Here is an 18,163-nt window from a genome sequence, read left to right as displayed (position 1 = left end):
CGCATAACACGTCTTCCTGAACTACTCGTGGGTGGCATGTAGCCGTGGCCGCACTCGAGGTGTTACCTACGCATTAAGCGCTAACGGATGTAGTTGACGTAACTCCTCCGCTAAATGCCCGTCCGTCGCATTTCCCACGTGCAGAGCGTCCGGCTGGAGTTTTCTGCCGATATAAGGGCGATTTGCGAGTCGCCAAAAAACCGACGTCACCATTCAAGTTGCGCGGAGTGCTTATAGGAACTGTCGGAGCAGCCTAGTCACCTAAAGCCGCTGCGGGAACGAGGGAATGGCCTTTAGAAGCTAAGAGGGAGGCCCCGTAGTAAATAAGATTTCTCTCCCGCATATCCGCCCGACCCGACAGACAAAAGCGCGTCGCGTGGGAAAGCCATCCGAAGTGAAAGCTCCAGCAAAAGCACATATCAAACGGCCGCGCGGGGAAGGGGGGGAGAAGCCAATTGTCTCGTCCCACCTCCCCCACCACTTTTCCAGCGCTCTCTTCATCCGGGTGACAGACGCCGCAGCACGCGTTCGTCTCGCGCGCCACTCTCAACCAGCGGTCGTCGTCGCGGGCTAGCTGAGCGAGCCCACGCCTCAAAAACTCCCTCCGCGGACCCCCTCTTTGTGCAGGGTCCCCCGTGTTCGGCGTGGAATGCAAGTATACCGGGGACACACGCACACACGCACACTGCGGGGCCATGATTCACGCGACACAGATCCGTCCTCGGATCGTAAACATGCCCGCCCTTTTATTCCCCTCTCGTTCTCCCAGCGCCCGCTGCTTCTTTTGGGGAGACGCCGGCGTTAATTTATGCCGCGGCGAACGCCGCCGCCGACCAACAGTCGGTCACCCACCCGCGGACCGACGTCGTATACGCCACAAACGAGCCGACGACTTCGCAAGCGTTCGCGCACAGCTGGCCATCAAGCGCCCAGACAGGTAGGCAGACGCCGACCAGTCAACCACCTCGCGCCGAAAGAGAACGGGGAGGGGTGCTTTGCAGTGCGCTGCTGCTGCGGCAGCAGCAGCAATGCATACACGCACGCACGCGCGCACGAGCAGCGCGCGTAGCGCGGCAGAAATCATCTGGCTCCCACCGGAGCCGTGCGTGGAACGCGGGCCCCATCGTATAAAACGCTGCGCGGACAGGTCGCGGACGGACGCGATGATATATGTCGCGCGTGCCGCCGCCGCAGCAGCAGCAGCGTATACGCGGCTGACACTGCCACTCCCTGCTTCGTGTGCCCGAAATATATAATAAGGAAGAAATAAAGAAGCAGGCGCTCCCCAGAACAGCTAGGAGTGGATAAAGCTTTGGAAGGAGGGGTGGTCCTCCTTGTCGCCGGTGCTATGCGACGGCGGCTTATATGCGCGCCCGTCACGCGGCCAAGATCAAATGGCGCGTCGCCAAATTTACGTTCCGCAAATAGACTCGCACCCTCGGTTCGGCGGCACTGCAGCGAGAGGAGTGCTGCACTGCACGTTGCGGCAGCAGCAGCGCGCCCCTGCGTCGGGCTTTCAGATGAGAAACAGAAGGCACGGGTGACACGAGCTGCCACCATGCCGCAGGCTGGGGACGTGACGGACTGACGAATCGCGGGGCTAATTGGGTGCTCGGGCTCTTGTCCAAAGAGCGGGTTGAGCGGACGCGCGCGTCAAGCGTGTAGCACAACCTTGCTACTATACTAACAGACTGCACGGTGTCCGATTACTCCTTCTTTAAGCCGAGAAAACGAGAGCTTTACCTTTAAGCTCGTCAAGGACTGTCGGGCCAGCAGATGTTAAGCCGCCGCTGCTGTATAAAGGCGTTGTGGCCTTTCGTTAAACCAAAAGAACCCCGATAACCTAAGACGATATTTTTAGCATACCAGTTGCCCTTCAATTTCCGAAGCGCCGGGGGCGGAAAGAGAATAACAATGGAGAGGTTAGCCGTGGTCCTCTCGACCGGGTATTTTCGCGTTACTTCTTTTATCTTCAATCTAATGAAAAAGAAAGAAATACGTAAAGTCGAACTGGCCCGTTACCCGCTTAACAATTGGCGTTTATAGAGACGGCAACACAATCTACAGCACAGCAGACGCATTCTGGCACTTTAGAAAGATGCAGGACACATCCTCTAACCGTGCACAATCCTCTCACATCCTGTCATTTGCATCCTCGCTATTCTTCCGACCATAGACGGAGAGAGAGAACGCTTCGTCAAATAAAGACGAAACTCTCAGTTAAGGATTACTCGCTTCGTCACTGGACTGCAGGTGTGCGATTGAATAACTTTGCCCGATTATCGAAGAGGGACTGCGAACCACGAGGCTTTCAAAGCTTTTAAACCGAGCGGGCTCGCAATGCAGACTCGGCGCGTGCGCAAGAAAGCCAAAGGCCGCCGCCAAGTAATCCGACGTGCGCGCCGTGACATTCGAAGGACGGGCAGGGCACCCTCCGCTCGACCGAATCAAGTCAATCAGTCCCAATTAATATTACGCAGACCCAGCGAAGCGAGCTCACGCGCGGCCACTTACACGGTGGTGCCACGGGTTGCGTGGTCGACCACGCGCGCGCAGAGACATATAAGCATCGGCCGCAAAACCCCGCAACAAATAAATCGAGCGGTGGCCGCGCTCTCCTCCGCAAAGTACCGGCTGCTCCCTTCACGCTCATCATGGCGTGGCCAAGCGAAGAGTGCCGTTGCGAAAGACCAGTCGCCGCCGCGTTGCAGCTACCGGCCGCTTGTCCCACTGAACGCGACAACGACGCCTCTATATACATCTAAACGCAATTGCGAGCCCTCGGCTACTTCCACGTTTTCCGTGTGCACCGATTCGGTGTGCAACTTAGCGAGCCACGTACAGTCTTTGTCGGAAGTTTCGAAGCCAATCCGCGAGGTATGACGTTTGCCTCGTGGAGCCTTGATCACGTAGCAGCTAGCCTGAAGCGCGCTACATGACGAGGAAGACGCTAATTTTTCACTACATAAGCCTTGTAACAAATCCAGTGATTAATAATAATGGTAATTAATCTCGGGATCCCAGAGCGGATAACTCAGCACTTCTACCTTCCCGTCCCATCACTGTGGCAAATTCCCCTTCGAAGACTTGGCCTGGAATAGACAGGTCGTTTGTCCTTCATCTTCTTCAGTGTTTTTTTTTTTTTTTTTCTCACAAACATACGAGATCTAGATATGGCACTTTTAACGGTAAAACCAATATTTCGTCAAATTTTATTGAGCATCCAGGGCTATATCGGACGTTGTGAAGACGGCGGGCAACGGGCGTACGCATGCAGCGTGTAAAGAAAAGCGAAACAGGCACCGAAAGCAGCTGCGAGCTGCCGCACTACTTGGCGGAGTAACACAATTGTGCAGAAGCTCCGCCCCCTCTAGCCTTCGCTTCACTGCCAAGATAAGTTGTCCCCGAGTATAGCTTCGTTGGTACGGTGAAGACAGGCCAGACTGCATTGTGGTGCTGCGGTCAGCAATTCTTCGATCCGCGAGATCTGCGACGTAGCTTGAAGCGGGCGGCTTCTGAGCGAAACCAGTCTCGCGTTCACCCGAAAGAATTTACCGCCATCACGCATTTTGAAATACGGGGCCACTGTACATCGCTTGTGGCAGCATGAAACAAGACGATATAATTGGGGCTAGCCCCTATTATTGCCTTGTTTGCGTGCCCCAATTATTGCCTTATCGCAATAATTGGGGCACGCAGGTTAGCTGTTAGCCCCTTACGGATTGCTCAGGCACTGTACTTTTTTAGGACGACGTTTTACATATGCGACCCACAGGGCCGCGCTTCCTACGGCATGCCTTTTTATGTCAAGTACTGTCCTGGAAAGTGCAGCGCACAAAGGTAGTTTTGCAGACACACGCGCGTGGTTTCTGGAGCGCTCCACGCATTGTCGGCGAGTCGAGAAAGACATAGGCGAATTAACATACGCAGAGGCGTAACGCCCGAATTAAGATGTCGCTAACCATGCAGCGCTGCTCTTAGGTATACGCCTTAAGGTATACAACTCACACGCATGCTAAAACTCTCTAAATGAGCGATTTAACCTAATTTATATATACGGCGATTTTTCTGGGCCGCTGTGTTCCAGCAGAGTGAGTTACGAATGCTTGAGAGCTCCTGAACGAAAGAAATATGAGCAAAAACTACTTCCACGAATATCATGTCTCCTGCTGGCAGGTTCACGACAGTAGTCGCTCAATGCAATAAGGGGCTGCTTAAACTAGTTGAACACACTACCTCAAGGTGGCGCCACGAGCATACTATTCCCGACAAGAACCGCAGCGAACGTCCACCTTCCACAAGCGCCGGGATTCAAAGCGGATGGAAGCATTAACTAACTGGTCAGCGGTCGAGATAAGCAAGAAACGTTCAGAGTACTCGTGGGAAAAGGCAAGGAAGAGGTTAAAACAAACTTCTGGGTTTTACGTGCCACAACCACTATATGATTATGTGGCACGCCGTGTGGGTCTTACAGACTAATTTTCATCACCCGGTGTTTTTCAAATGCACGGCAGACAAACGTTTCTGCATTCTTGCCCCCATCTAAATGCGGCCGCTGCGACCTGAAATCGATCCCGCAACCTTAGCTCGACGTAGCCGCTAAGAAAGCCCTCGTGCTTTCAATCGCACTCCCATGGCAATCTATATAGCATCCGCGCACTTCTCGGAATAGCGCGTCACAAGAACGGTGGGAAACAAAACACGCGGAGACAAGCGGCGAACGTCGGCCCCCGAATCCCTCCGGTGGGAAAAGGGTCTGCCCACAAACCATGACTACGCAAGTCCGCCGCCAGCGTTCGGCGCACCAAAACCGGCGCCTTCCTCCGAGGTGCGCAACGCACACGAAGAGCGCGCCAGTCATGTCCGCGAGCATGCATGGTGGCGAAGCGGGCGTTACGAACCAGACGTGGGCGGCTCGGCCGTCGAGATAGCCGCAGGCTCCACGACGCCGCCACGGGCGACGCGGCATTTTAATATGTTGCCGGCCGCGCGTGGAAAGCTGCCAATTTGGCAGAGGCTGTGTTTACCCTCGACGGTGGCGCAACGCAATCCAGTGCGCAACCCGCCTCCTCCCCATCCCTCCACCATAGCCGCAAGAGAAAGCTCCGCAGAATGACCGAACGATGGGCAACTTGGTTCGGATTCATAGCTATGCCTGGGCAGCGCTACGAGTACAGCGCCTGTCCCGTCTATTTGTCTCTTCTTTGGCCGTGTTACCGTCGCGCTGCCCAGGCTATATGAGAAAGCTCGAGCCCACGGCCACCACCGACCGCGGAGGCGCATGTATTCGCGGCTGCACCTCGAGGCGACGAGAGCAGTCGCGATCGCACCACGGACGCAAATGGACGATCCCCGCATCCTTGCCCGCTCGGCGGATCTGCATCGCAAGCGCGCGAGGGCTGCTGACACAACGCGCAAAAGCCTTGGCACCGCACGCGGCGCGCAAGCAACGAGTCAACGACCAGCGGCAAATGCGACGTCTCGCGAGAAGACTGCCAAGAATCCTTTACCGGCGACACGCGGTCAAAACGTGCCAGGGTTAGAGATGCAAATGCACACGTCGAGATTGTATAACCTTTGCAACGCAGAACTGTACATCCATGATTGAGTATCACGAGGACAACATACCAAACGGCGGCCAAGTTTTTGCTTTTCTTTTTGGCCCGGCAGGCACCCAAATATTGCGCATAAAGCCGCTTGTTCCTGCAGGGGTACGTAGGCGTGAAGGTAACTGAAAGCATGCGAAGTCACGACGCGCAGTTCTGAACGTCGCGAATCCCATGTATATTTATATCCACTCTTATACCATTAGTTACAATTTATGCGCAATCACAGTCGCCTGAACCTTCGAGGTATACCGACGCACGCCAGAACAACACATACCGCTCGTGGAGAGAGAGAGAGAGAGAGAGAGAGCGACTCACAACTACGATTAATGAAGACTCACAACTACGATTAACAATGAAGACAAATCGAACCCACGTGCGTACATATACACAAACGGTGTCCGAAGGAGGTCTCGTAGGCGGGCGAAGAAAGTGAGAGCGCCGAAGAGGAGGACAGATAGCATAAATTAGTACGCAATGTTCTACCGTAATCAAATAATAAAAAAATATTTACAAGGAATGCATAGGCAAGCAAATCCTCTAGTGTACTGAGAGTGCACGCAATGCTCCCGCATTCATATGCCTTTTCAGGAATTGATAATACTTGCAACTGTGTCGATGGTAATAAATAGAATGCACAAAGAAAAGTAACTAACGGCAACAAAACAAGATAAAAACATAACGCCCACTGCGTCTGGGAGGCCCGGCTTTATATTTAGAGCGTAGTCATTAGAAAATTTGCAGCAGTGAGCGCATATAACTATGCGTGGACACGCGGCCCCGAAACACGCATATCTGCATGTGTTGCAGATAGGAAAAGGCCGGCGCACTTGGACGGCTGACGTCACGAAAACAGGCCCAAAGACTACTCATTTCAATGGGCCAAGCAGACAACGCCTATCGTGCCCCCCCCCCCCCCCCTTTTTGTGTGTGTGTGTGTGTGCGTGTGCGTGTGTGTGTGTGTGTGTGTGTGTGCGTGTGTGTGTGTGTGCGTGTGTGTGTGTGTGCGTGTGCGTGTGCGTGTGTGTGTGTGTGTGTGTGTGTGAACTGGCAGTGTCGGGCCGCGCACGTGATGTCATGGTTTAAAGCGCGAACTATTATCTGCACAGCCAGCCTACTGCGTCGGCTGTTAACACATGTAACACGGTGTAAACACGGTAACGCGGTGTTACACCGTGGTTAAGACACCACCACCACTGGAGAAAAAAAGAATTGCTGCACGACTCTACGTGCAACTAGACTAGACCGTATAAGTCTGAGCCGATCAGGGTTAGGAATTCATCTGACGAACTTCATTCGACGTGCAGCATAATTCAGGGCACATAAGGTTCGCTAAAAGGACCCTAGCCCCGCACTTCACACTTTACAATTACACGACAAACCGTAACGGCGGCTAGTTTAAACGAAACGCCACGGGGCGTGACCTGAACAGCTGCAAATCACGATATTTCCTAACCCTTAGTGCCGTTCGTGTCCGTGGTGGTGCTGTGGCAAACTGACTTGAATCCAGTAGCGGCAGTGTCACCTACCGTAATTATCCTGCACGTAAAGTTTTTTTTTTAATTAATGTGGCCCGTAGATACGTACGCCGGGCCATCAGCGATCTTTCTGCTGAAATAAAGTTCGTTCTTTATTTTTTGGAGCATGTACCATGACAACACAAGAGCAAGTTGGATTGTTTGATAGCGTGAAGCTCGAATGCCTAAAGACACACCAAATAGTGAAATTCTTTAAGCTGTATTAGTAAATTACCCAACTACAATAAAAAACAATCTCACCTTGAGAAGTGGTTTGATAAGCTAGAAAAGGCGCAATAACGAGAGACACATGGGGACGCCGCTTTGAAGTTCACGGGCTAGCTCGCCGTGACGTCATGTATTGTGATGGCGCCTCCTCGTGCTTGGTTAATTAGTTGTCAATAAAGAAGGGCTACATTGTGTTCTAAAAGGGCCAAAGACTGAATCTATACAATTTCATTGGCTATGACACTGAAGAGAAACATTAAATCAGTTTGTATTGATTAGGTATCATTTCAAAACCGTATTTTCGTCATTATCGCGGTAATACGTTGATATATGAAATCACGTGGCCGAACACCTGGGGAAATTACTGCCGACCCGCTTTATCCGGTCGATAATGAGGTTCGAACAATACAGTCACACAAAATGAAAGTGATATCGTGCCCGAACCGGCGACGACGGATGTCAACGAAGGCAAATAGCCGAACTCGCTCAGAAGCCAATGATGCCCTTGACGGCGTATTTGTAGTGAGAATATTCAGGTGGCGCTTGTTTCATTGGGTAATTCCGCAGAGAACAGGGCCGTCAACCAGGAAATGTGCAGCGGTATATTTAGTATAGGTAGACAGAAAGTGCGCCTTAAAAGCTATAATATAGTTATCGTTCGGCGACGAAGGCGCCTCGCCACTCGGCACGCGCCCTTGCATCGACGCCTTTGTATCGCCGGTGAAAGTCCAACCAACGACCACGAAAACGGGCGAAAGATCCAAAGAAAGCTATTCGTCTAAACAAGAAGAAAAAGGAAATGAAGAAAAAAAAAAAAAAAAACCGCGGAAGTCCGGAACCGTATGCTTTCACTGTCCGATAAAGCCCACAGGAGACGTTGATGGGTAGAGATCGTTGCTCCACAGATTTCATCTTCTTTCTTTCCGACCACTTTACCAAGCACCGCGGCACTCGACAAACGCGTTATTTCAGCTTCGGGTGTGGCCCGACCGCAATCAGTTTACACGCACACGACGCGGCTTGCACAAGACAAACACAGAGACCAGCGCCGTATCCATTTTTACTCCTCTAAAGGCATTCAGCGGCACAAGCGTTACACAATGGCGGCGGGCCAAATCACACCTGTGGCGAAGGAAACGCGCGGCGACGCGCAATTACGCAAATGGGGCAGCCGCTTTCCGCCGCACGTTGCCCAACGCGGCAAACAAACAGCGCGCGCGGCAGAAAGGCGAGCGGCGATTACGTGGCTTCGTTTACATAACTCGCCGGCCGAATCATGATGCACGCGAACCTCGCGTCGCCAACCAGCCGTCGATCGAATCGTGGACGCTGTGCGCGACGAACGGCGGCGGCCTCGACCACATGCAGCGCTTCCGAGACGACGTGTTGGAAATTTCTCGAACGCGGCACTTCGCAAGGTTTTGCATCGAGCGATTCGATATTATTTATGTACAGATTGCTCGCGGGCTCTCATTTGGAGTACTGCGTGAGGTGGGACGGTAGATTGATACTGTAAAAACATAGAGAGCGTACAGAAATCATGAAAGCGAACAAAACGGTCGCTATATATACATATATAGCGACCGTTTTGTTCGCTTTCACAAGAACAAGAACGAGTTTCAGTTGTGTATCCTCCGAGACCCCTCATACATCACGTTGTACATTTCTTTCAATCCCTTTCGAAATTAACTCGGAAGTGATTATGCATTAAGATGCCTGCAGAACTGTATGGAAGTGATTCAGACATATTTTTGTGCACAGGCAGGAGCCAGTGAACCCCGTAAAACAATAGTAGCGCTACATGTTTTGATCTTCTTCATCGAGGCCCTTAGCAGTACGCTCTATTCCACTGCCAAGATGGGTAGAGCAGAGACCACTCTCTATCAAGAAACATGTCATTGATCTTTTAGAACCACCAACAGTAGGTTGTGCCTCGGCCACATAGCAAATTCAATGTCATTGTGGACAAAATGAATTTTTATCCTCGTGATTAAACCAACGAATGTCACCGCTTGGTACCAAACTGTTGAAATGCCCACAACCAGCCCTTGGATCAAGCAGGCTCATCTCTAACATGTGCAGTGCCAATTTTCTCTATGGTATGCCTTTCATTTCTTGGTGCACTTGCGTGTGCACCAAGTGCTGCTTCTATAACAGTGTAGACCAGGAGCTGATATTGGTTTTTTTCAAGGCAGGGGGGGGTATGACGAAGACTGCACAGACACTTACGGTGAACGCGGCTTAAATCATGGATCCAGGACCTCAAAGGGATGCGCCGTAATGCTAACGTATTTCTCACGCATTTACCACAATATCGCCACTCGATTTTTGTTTTGTATTTCTTAATTATTTTATATATACCGGCCACTTCTTGGTCGATGCCCGTTGTGTGTATAGGCCAAAGTATGGAAATTACCGTCATCAACACAGGGCAATTATCTCGAAAAGCTAGTTGCCGTTAGCACAATATGTACCACCCGCTACTTGGCCGACCCCCCCTCCCCCGCCACCTCTCTGTGGTTATGTACCATTGTATGGGTATAATCATTACCATAATAATAACCAAACGCAAACACGCTTTTTTGGTTGATCCCCCATTGTGGGTATGGGCCACACTATGAAAATCATAATCAAAACAAAGAGCAATCATCTTAAAGAGCTAGTCGGCGCTGGAATGATATGCACACGCTCACTTCTTGGCCAACCCCTGCTGTAGGTATACGCCATTGTATGGAAACCAAAATCATCATCAGTAGATGGCCCTGTGTGTGTTTCACACAACCTGCGTGTGTCTTCGAGTGCGTGTGGTGTGATACATGAACAATGCCCATGCAGTGTGATAAGATCGAGTAGAGATTCTGAATACATTCTCTCTGGTTACAGGGGGATATGGAAATGGACAAAAGCAGCCATACACTCAAGAAGGAAATAAGAATATATGCAACTATGAGGATTGTTGTCTCTCTATTGGTAGAGTTAACATGTAACAAATGAAAGCTAAATCTTTCTACTTTACAGAAAGTGTACCCTTTCTGCCTCTTCCCTCTTTTTTTCTTTTTTTACTTTGCACCACAGTACGTCGGATTAGCTATGCACCAACTCTCCCAACATAGTACTACACCATGCACTGCCCCTTCATAACGAAGACCACTCCAAGCAGCATATCTCAAGTTTGCGTTGCACCACAGAAGGCGCCTAGACATCTTAAAAAACCCAGCAGGCAGGCCCGACACACATTCCTCCTCTCCTCTCACACCATAAATATAGTTCAGCCTCTAAAATAATAGAACATTACGAGACAGAACAAAGAACTAAATGCCAAGAGTGTTTGCACTACACCTTCATACAGTAATACTAAATGGGATCAATAAGAGGGGACACATAGCTAACAAAATGGGCCAACTCAAATTGAATTAGACACCAGCAGGATAATAAATAATCATGCCCCCTTTCTCTCTTGGAACAACACAACCTTCAAATGCATCTCTTGTTAGATGGTCCTATTACTTTTGATACTGCTGAACTGACCCCTTTTGGCCTGGTGTCACAATATCGTAACACACCAGCATGGAGATTGAAAATTGAGATGCTTGGGAAAAAAAAAAAATCTGGACCTTGAATTCGAGCAAAGTTACTCAAAGCAACTTCTCGGCATGTTACCAACTCTCATTTCAAAACGAACATTTCTGACTAGGCTGAAGACACCAAAAAAACTAACATGGCTAGCTGCATTCATTCAAGTGCACGAACTGGAAGGTTCACACTGGCAATACTACATGTTTTACAAGTTTCCGTAAGATGCAAGGCGGTGCACATTCCAAACCAAATGGCATACAGTGATCAAAAATTATACAACACCACAATCGTGCACTGTACATTCATTTATGCTTTTCGTAACAAGCCCACAAATTTCCCCTTTGGGCAGCATACAGCGTGACTATTTTTAGCTGTTTTCAGCACAAAGAAATGCTTTGAAGTGCAATTCAAGTATTACTGTTCTCATAAAAATTAATAAATTTAGCTAAGGGCTTCACAGGTTAACGAGACACTAAAAATAAAGTATCATTTAAGCTGCATTAGTCCATAAGAGAAGAACAATGGTGTACTTATGGTGGCAATCATTAAGGATTCCATTTACATTGCCTGATACCTGACTAGCTGCTAGACTATGCTATCGGTGATTTTTGTAAAAACCATGTTCCCATGTTTTTCATATTTTGTGAAAGTTCCAGCATACTTTCAGTATTCAATGTCAACAGAAATGAGGACAAATGCTATTAATTGTTGTACAATGATGAAACAAACATTACTTATGCCAATTGCTAAACGATGAGTGCGTAACCTAGCACAAATTCCACAAGACAGGCAAAAAGAAATCTTCGAAAGGAGCACAGAGTTCACCCACATGATCTCTTCTCCAACACTCTTGTCATTGAACCAGCTGATAATTTCACCAGGTTCGACACGTGATAAAAGTCTACATTGTTATGCCAACTTAATTGCTTCAGAAACATTGCTATCCCTGAAGGACTGTGTAGATCGTAAGGATAAATTCCTTATGATCTCCACAATGCAGACGATCATCAAAAGCATGCTGCAAATGAAGTACAACACAGAAATATCAAAGAATGTAATTATTGTATTGCGAAAAAACGACGAAGCATTCTAAAATTTGTACAAATTATGGGCGATAGCTGGCTGTTTAAAGCCAGCCCTTCATGTCTAGCTTACCATTGATAATATTGGTGGCACTTTTATCTTCACTGGCAACTGAAGCTCTTTTCAATCTTAGCTTACGGTTGAAAGACAAGGTTGAAAAGGTAGGGTGCCGACAACTGTGCCTTGTATCGCCACATAAAAAATAATGCTAATTGTTGTAAATTACAAAATCATTTAAGCATAATTGGAAGGTGGTGCTCATTCTGGCAAACGTGCGTAAATATAAACAAGCTTATGAGATTTGGCACTCGCAGTGAAATTACGATGCACAAATACACACTAAACAGTTAATGTTTAGAAACTGGAATTTAAAAAATATTTAGCCATCCATTCTTCTTCTACTTCGTCCTGGAATTATCATGTGGATTGTATTGTGTCTGCGACGTGTAAAACCCTTGCCTTCATTCATTGTATGCTTCATAAGGCTAACAGTGATACAAAGCTTCTTGCACATACTGCCATAGTTCGCTCAAAACTTGAGTATGCTTCATTTATCTGAAGCCCACACCAGGCGCACCTTATTAACAAATTGGAATCATTGCAAAACAAGGCAGTGCAATTTATCATAGGTAACTACTCCCAACTTTCAAGCATCACCAAAATAAAGAAACGACAATAGACTCATTTTAACGCAGACTAGAAGGATGATACCTCGGTTAACTTTCTTCCATCAGCTTTATCACCGCTCTAACTCCTCCTCACACGTACACATCTTACCCACCCAAAAGAAATTCCCACAAATTGTCCATGCCTGTCAGGTCAAACTTCCGTTTGCACATATTAACCTATTGAAGTTTTCATTCCTTCACTTAGCCATTTTGGAATGGAACCATCTTTATAGAAATATAGTCGAAATAACTGACTGACAATGATACATTCAATAATGCACTTCATGAAACGTTCAGAAATTAAGAAATTGTATACATACATATTAGTGTATTTTGATTTTCATTAAAGCATCGGAAAATTATTGCAACCTTGCTGTGATCTTTTGTTGTAAGTTGATGTAACCGTGCTGTTCCTCATGTAAATGAATGCAACTAATTCAGTTCACTTCTGGTGATTATTTTGTTCATTTTTCTAATATAGATTGTAAATAGGACGCTTTTTGATAGGCTGGCTTGAAGATATGTTTGTTTGCACTGGATTGTATCAACTGTTACCCCCCCACGTAATGTCCAAATAAGCTTTTTGCATTGCAAAAAGAAGAAAAAAATCTGTCTTCAGGCATAGTGGAATACAAATTTCTTGAGTTTTCTGTGAATACTTTGACTTCTGGCTTTGCTTTGCTCTCTGATATTCCATGATACTGCAACTGCAACGTACAATTTCTTGTATCACTTCCATAAATATTTTTTGTATCCAATGTACCAACAGTGCTATATTGTTACAAAATTGAGGGGGGAAAGAAAACAATATTTACAACCTATTTACAATGCATATAGAAGCCTATGAATATGACACTGCATGAAAATGCCACAAGTCGAGGCCTCCAATGCCAATATACATCTGTAAGTGTAATGCAGTATTGATAGCTGGCTGCTTTACTCAGTTAAACTTGAGACAAGTATTCTTTGGAAAAGAATATGCACAGCAGATCCACTCACCCACACAAGCGCCAAAGAGATTGAAGGCTATAATTAATAAAACCGCACTCAAGTCTCACTCTTTACTAAGCAATGAAATAAAGATAAGTCAACTTCAATGGTTGCTGACAGCACAAAAGACTGACTCAACAGCCCTTTTCCCATAAAAGCAGTAAGTACTCCAAAGCATTTGGCAAGAGCATTACGAAGATATATGGCCACTTCTCACTGTCGAGTCGTTTTCAATGATATATCTGTATGGATGACGCATACATGTACTCAGCTCTGTGACATAAAGTAACAATGCCAAGAACAGAAACCTAGTTGTCAGAACTTGACAGACTTAGGTGGAAGGCATTCACAAATAAACAAACACTTCTTTTATAAATAAATGACTGACATTCACTGCACAAATCTTTTTCAACAAAAAGAACTATTAATAAAAGCAGCTCTACTCATCTACAGATGCAACTTTAATCACACTGTCTGGTCAAGCATTGAAACCACTTAAAAGCTTCTAAACGCGGATTCTAATGCATGCGTTGAAATACCTGTGTGGAAAGGCAACACGCACAAACTAAAATTAGCAGTGAAAGCATCAAGTCTCATTCTCCAATCAACTTTCTAAAATGTTTCATTAATTCATAACTCCGTCACATCAGCTTTCTGATGTCATTATGACATAAGCAGTACAATGAAATGAAATCTATTGCTATATATAATAATAACCTTTTTATTGCAACACTTTATTCTTTACATTAAATGTGCAGTTATCCAGCAAGCGTCATTCAGGACCAGCCTTCTCTCCCCCCCCCCCTCCCCCTGTTCTCTACATCGGCAAATTACTCACAAAGGAAAATCGGCTTCGACCAAACTCGATAGACTGAATTCATTACATGAATTAGTCCGCATCACCTAGATTAGGCGGGCAAAGTAAATGTCTACTGAAACATGCGCAAAGTGAACACAGAACGCATTATTCTGAATAACAAGCATCGTACAGGGCTTCGGTGCTACGGGCACACTTCAATCCATTATACTTCTCTAAGCCAGCACTCCTCTGATTTCGTATTTTACTGCTATTTGTTCGAACGATCAGTGAGTCAAGCGCTATCCGCAACGCCAGGCCTGACGTCCGAAAAACACGATCGGCAGTAAGCCAGTCTGGCCTTTCAGCCGGATACTTTCACAAATGTGGTATGTATGCACGTCGTTTTATAACATCACCCTAAATGCTCAGGGTGCTACTGCTAAAGTGACATTTTGAAACACCGCACCCCAGCAGACAAGTCGCGTCTTCATCTCTCTGACACGAGCGTCACAAGCGTACTTTTTTTATATATATAGAACAGCGCACGCCATGCTTATTTTCTTTCAGAAACGCTTCGGATTGTACTATCAGGCATCCCGAAGTAAGCCGAAAATGCACACAACTAAAACAGGTACTGGTAAGGAATGGTCCGGCACCATTCTCAAAGCGTTTTCGAAAGCTCCGATATTCGTAAGGAGACGCGCGGAGAACGCCGCTACATGGCAACGTTATATAAAACAGGACGAATCTACGAGACAAAACGAGCGAACAAGCGCGACAGAACAGCTCGAACAGCCGAAGCTACAGCGTAGCGAAACTTCCACTCGACGCGACGAACCCGCTCCTCAAGGCGGGACGCATCGCGCGGAGAAAAAAAGCAACGCACAAAGATGAGCGGTGCGCGGAGAGATACAAGTAAAAACAACCACAAAAGAAAACACGCTTTCAAGGCTAAGGCCGGCGAGGCCTTGAAATTCAGCGCCGAGATAAAGCCCTCTTTTCATGAGAGTGTTTATAAACAGCTAGGGCCCACGGTGTGCGCCAAAGCGCTCCAAACGCAGGATTAGAGCTTTCGAGCGCCAAATTTTCGCCAGGCAACGAAATGGCGGCTGAGGCAGGCGAATATTTTCCTCGTGAGCAGCGGCGGACACCATTGAAAACAGGACCAACTCTCTTCCCCCTTTACCCCCTCCCTCCGCGGTACGTGTACATCCCTCGAATCGGCCACTTTGAAATTGAAACATTTCAATGGAAATGTTTCGTCCCGGTTGGGTTTTGTTATTAGAACGAAAGGGAATCACTCATAGAAGACTTTGATGCAGTAATCCCATTTCAAAATCACGTTATGACAACGCTGAGCACTAAAATAGATTGGTCGGTATAAAAATGGACTTACCTCGCCTCCATGAGACATGGCGATTGCGGCGCCCTCTTTCTTTTTGACCTTGAACAGCGGAAGCTTCTCCGGCGCCAGCTTCCTTCAGGTTTACCTCTTAACACTAGTTTCGTATGAGCGTCAAAAAAAAATCTAGCGTTATTATGCAAGCAAAGTAAATATTTCCTTTAAGTACAGTTTAAATCTGCAACGTGCACATTTTGTAGGATTTCTTGGAAAGCTTATTTGAGAGTTTTCATCATTTTCGTAACAAAGCAGAACCTTGGCTTCTCCTGGCTCCACAATTGATTTCGAGCTGTAGCCACTGCCGTTGCTCTGTCAGCTGTTCAGCTGTGCATGGCAGCTGCGCAGAGTCACTTGCCACATTCGCAGATCGTATGCAAGAAGCCCTCCAGTTGCTGCATGCCAGTGGACTTAAGGCCTCACTTGACAAATGTTCGTTCGGTCTCGCTTCCATCAAATTTCTTGGGTTCATCATATCAAGCGAAGGCCATCGCCTGGATCCAGAAAGAGCAGCTGCCATGTGCCGTATCGCAACTCGCTCGAAACCAAAAGGAAGTCCTTTCCTGGATACAGACAGCCAGCTTTTACCGTCGATTCATCAAGGGTTTCGCTAAAGTGGTAGCCCCTCTTCAAGCCCTTGTCAAGTCGTCCACATTTCTGTGGTCCCCAGAATGTGAAAGTGCCTTCCAGACTATTCGCTCAGCCCTCGCAGAGCCACCACTACTTGTTCATTTCAATCAATCTGCAGCAACAACAGTAACCACTGATGCTTCTGGTGAAGCCATAGGAGCAGTGTTGTCACAATTTCAGGATGGCAAAGAACGTGTTATTGCCTATGCTAGCCGATCCCTGACACTAGATGAACGCAAGCTTCACAGTAACGTGTGGGAAGGCATCGCAGTACATTGGGCGATAACAGTGAAATTTCGTCAGTATCTAATCGGAATGAAGTTCGTCCTAGTTACAGATAACTGGACTGTTGCTTGCTTGACCAAGTGTGTGAAACCATCTCGTAGATTTACGTCCATGCTCATGGACTTGGTTGAATTTGACTTCTCTGTCAGAGACAGACAAACGTCAAATGGACAGCTACAACATTCTGCAGCTACAACATTCTGCCTGCACGGCAGAATGTTGTAGCTGACCATTTGTCTCGTGTGCAGTCACACACTCCGCCCAAACACTGGCTACCGCTCAAGAAAAAGACCCTGAATGCAGCGCAATTCTTCAAAGCCTTGCTGATGGCGATGCCCCAGCCGAGTTCAATCTAGTCGACAACATTCTATATCATCGGACACCGGCAGAAACCTACGCTGTCGTAGCGCCATTGTCATTGCGCCATTGTCATTGCGCCCCGCCATTCTCCAGGCACTACATGATGGTGCAGGTCACTTCGACGTTAAGCGGACTTTACACAAAGTGCAAGACCGCTACTGATGGCCAGATATGGAAAAAGCAGTCAAAAGCTACGTGTCATCCTGCCAGTGCTGCCAGCAATATAACCGTCCAACCTCAAGAAGTGTTGGTTTTCTTGGCAAAATGCCCACTTCAGATGTTCCATTCTCAAGCATTGCTACCGACCACATAACTATGCCTCCCAGCAACTCATCACGGTACATACTGAACGTGATTGATCTTGCGACTCGCTTTATTGCTCCAGCAGCCGTTTCGTCAACCTCGGCACGCGAAGTTATTCATACTTTGCATAAAGTATTTTACTGCTATGGTGCACCTGACCACTGCCTCTCTGACCATGGGTCAGCCTTTGAGTCGACAGAGTTCAAGCGGTTCATGCGTCTACATAACGTTGAGCTGCACTTTTCAACAGCCTACCGACCGGAAGGGAACGGCCTCGTTGAACGTAGCAATGGGACATTACTTACAGTGTTACGAAAAATATGTGCTTTGGAACCTTTATCATGGCCTGCAAAGCTCCATGAAGCAGCCTTTGCCGTCACCACTTCGGTGAACTCTAGCACAAGCTTTTCGTTCTTCCAGTTGCTCTTCAGCTACGTGCCAGCAACAACGGTCGCTCCAACAAACTGGCCTTGTTGAGCGCGTCCTCGACGTAACAGCGCAACGTTCAGAGGCATCTGCCAATTCAGAAGCAGCTCAAGCCTACCGCAAACGCCATTATGATAGTGCCCATCGCTCTCATAGCTTCACAGTAGGTGACCTAGTATGGGTCAAACGTCAAGCGCCAGTGCCCCATGGGAAAATGGCCCCGCACTTCAGAGGGATATACCGTCTCACTGAGCAGTTGACTGCATCCACATTCAAGGCTTTGCGTGTGTCAG

General features: G+C 47.6%; 1 protein-coding gene across 1 annotated transcript in view; it reads right to left on the bottom strand.

Annotated features, from left to right (window-relative positions):
- LOC119455667 (mediator of RNA polymerase II transcription subunit 1-like) overlaps positions 1–15,896 on the bottom strand; it is a 227,269-nt gene extending 211,373 nt beyond the window's left edge. Inside the window, exon 1 of the mRNA XM_037717086.2 lies at positions 15,864–15,896. Coding sequence (XP_037573014.1) covers positions 15,864–15,881 — 18 coding nt within the window. The 5' untranslated portion in view covers positions 15,882–15,896. The remainder of the gene's footprint in view (positions 1–15,863) is intronic.
- Positions 15,897–18,163: the final 2,267 nt, after the last annotated feature.

The sequence above is a fragment of the Dermacentor silvarum genome, chromosome 6 (assembly GCF_013339745.2).
Source record: "Dermacentor silvarum isolate Dsil-2018 chromosome 6, BIME_Dsil_1.4, whole genome shotgun sequence".
NCBI classification, from domain to species: Eukaryota; Metazoa; Arthropoda; class Arachnida; order Ixodida; family Ixodidae; genus Dermacentor; species Dermacentor silvarum.
The sequence above is the reverse complement of the archived record's forward strand: the minus strand, read 5'-3'. Positions and strand labels throughout refer to the sequence as shown.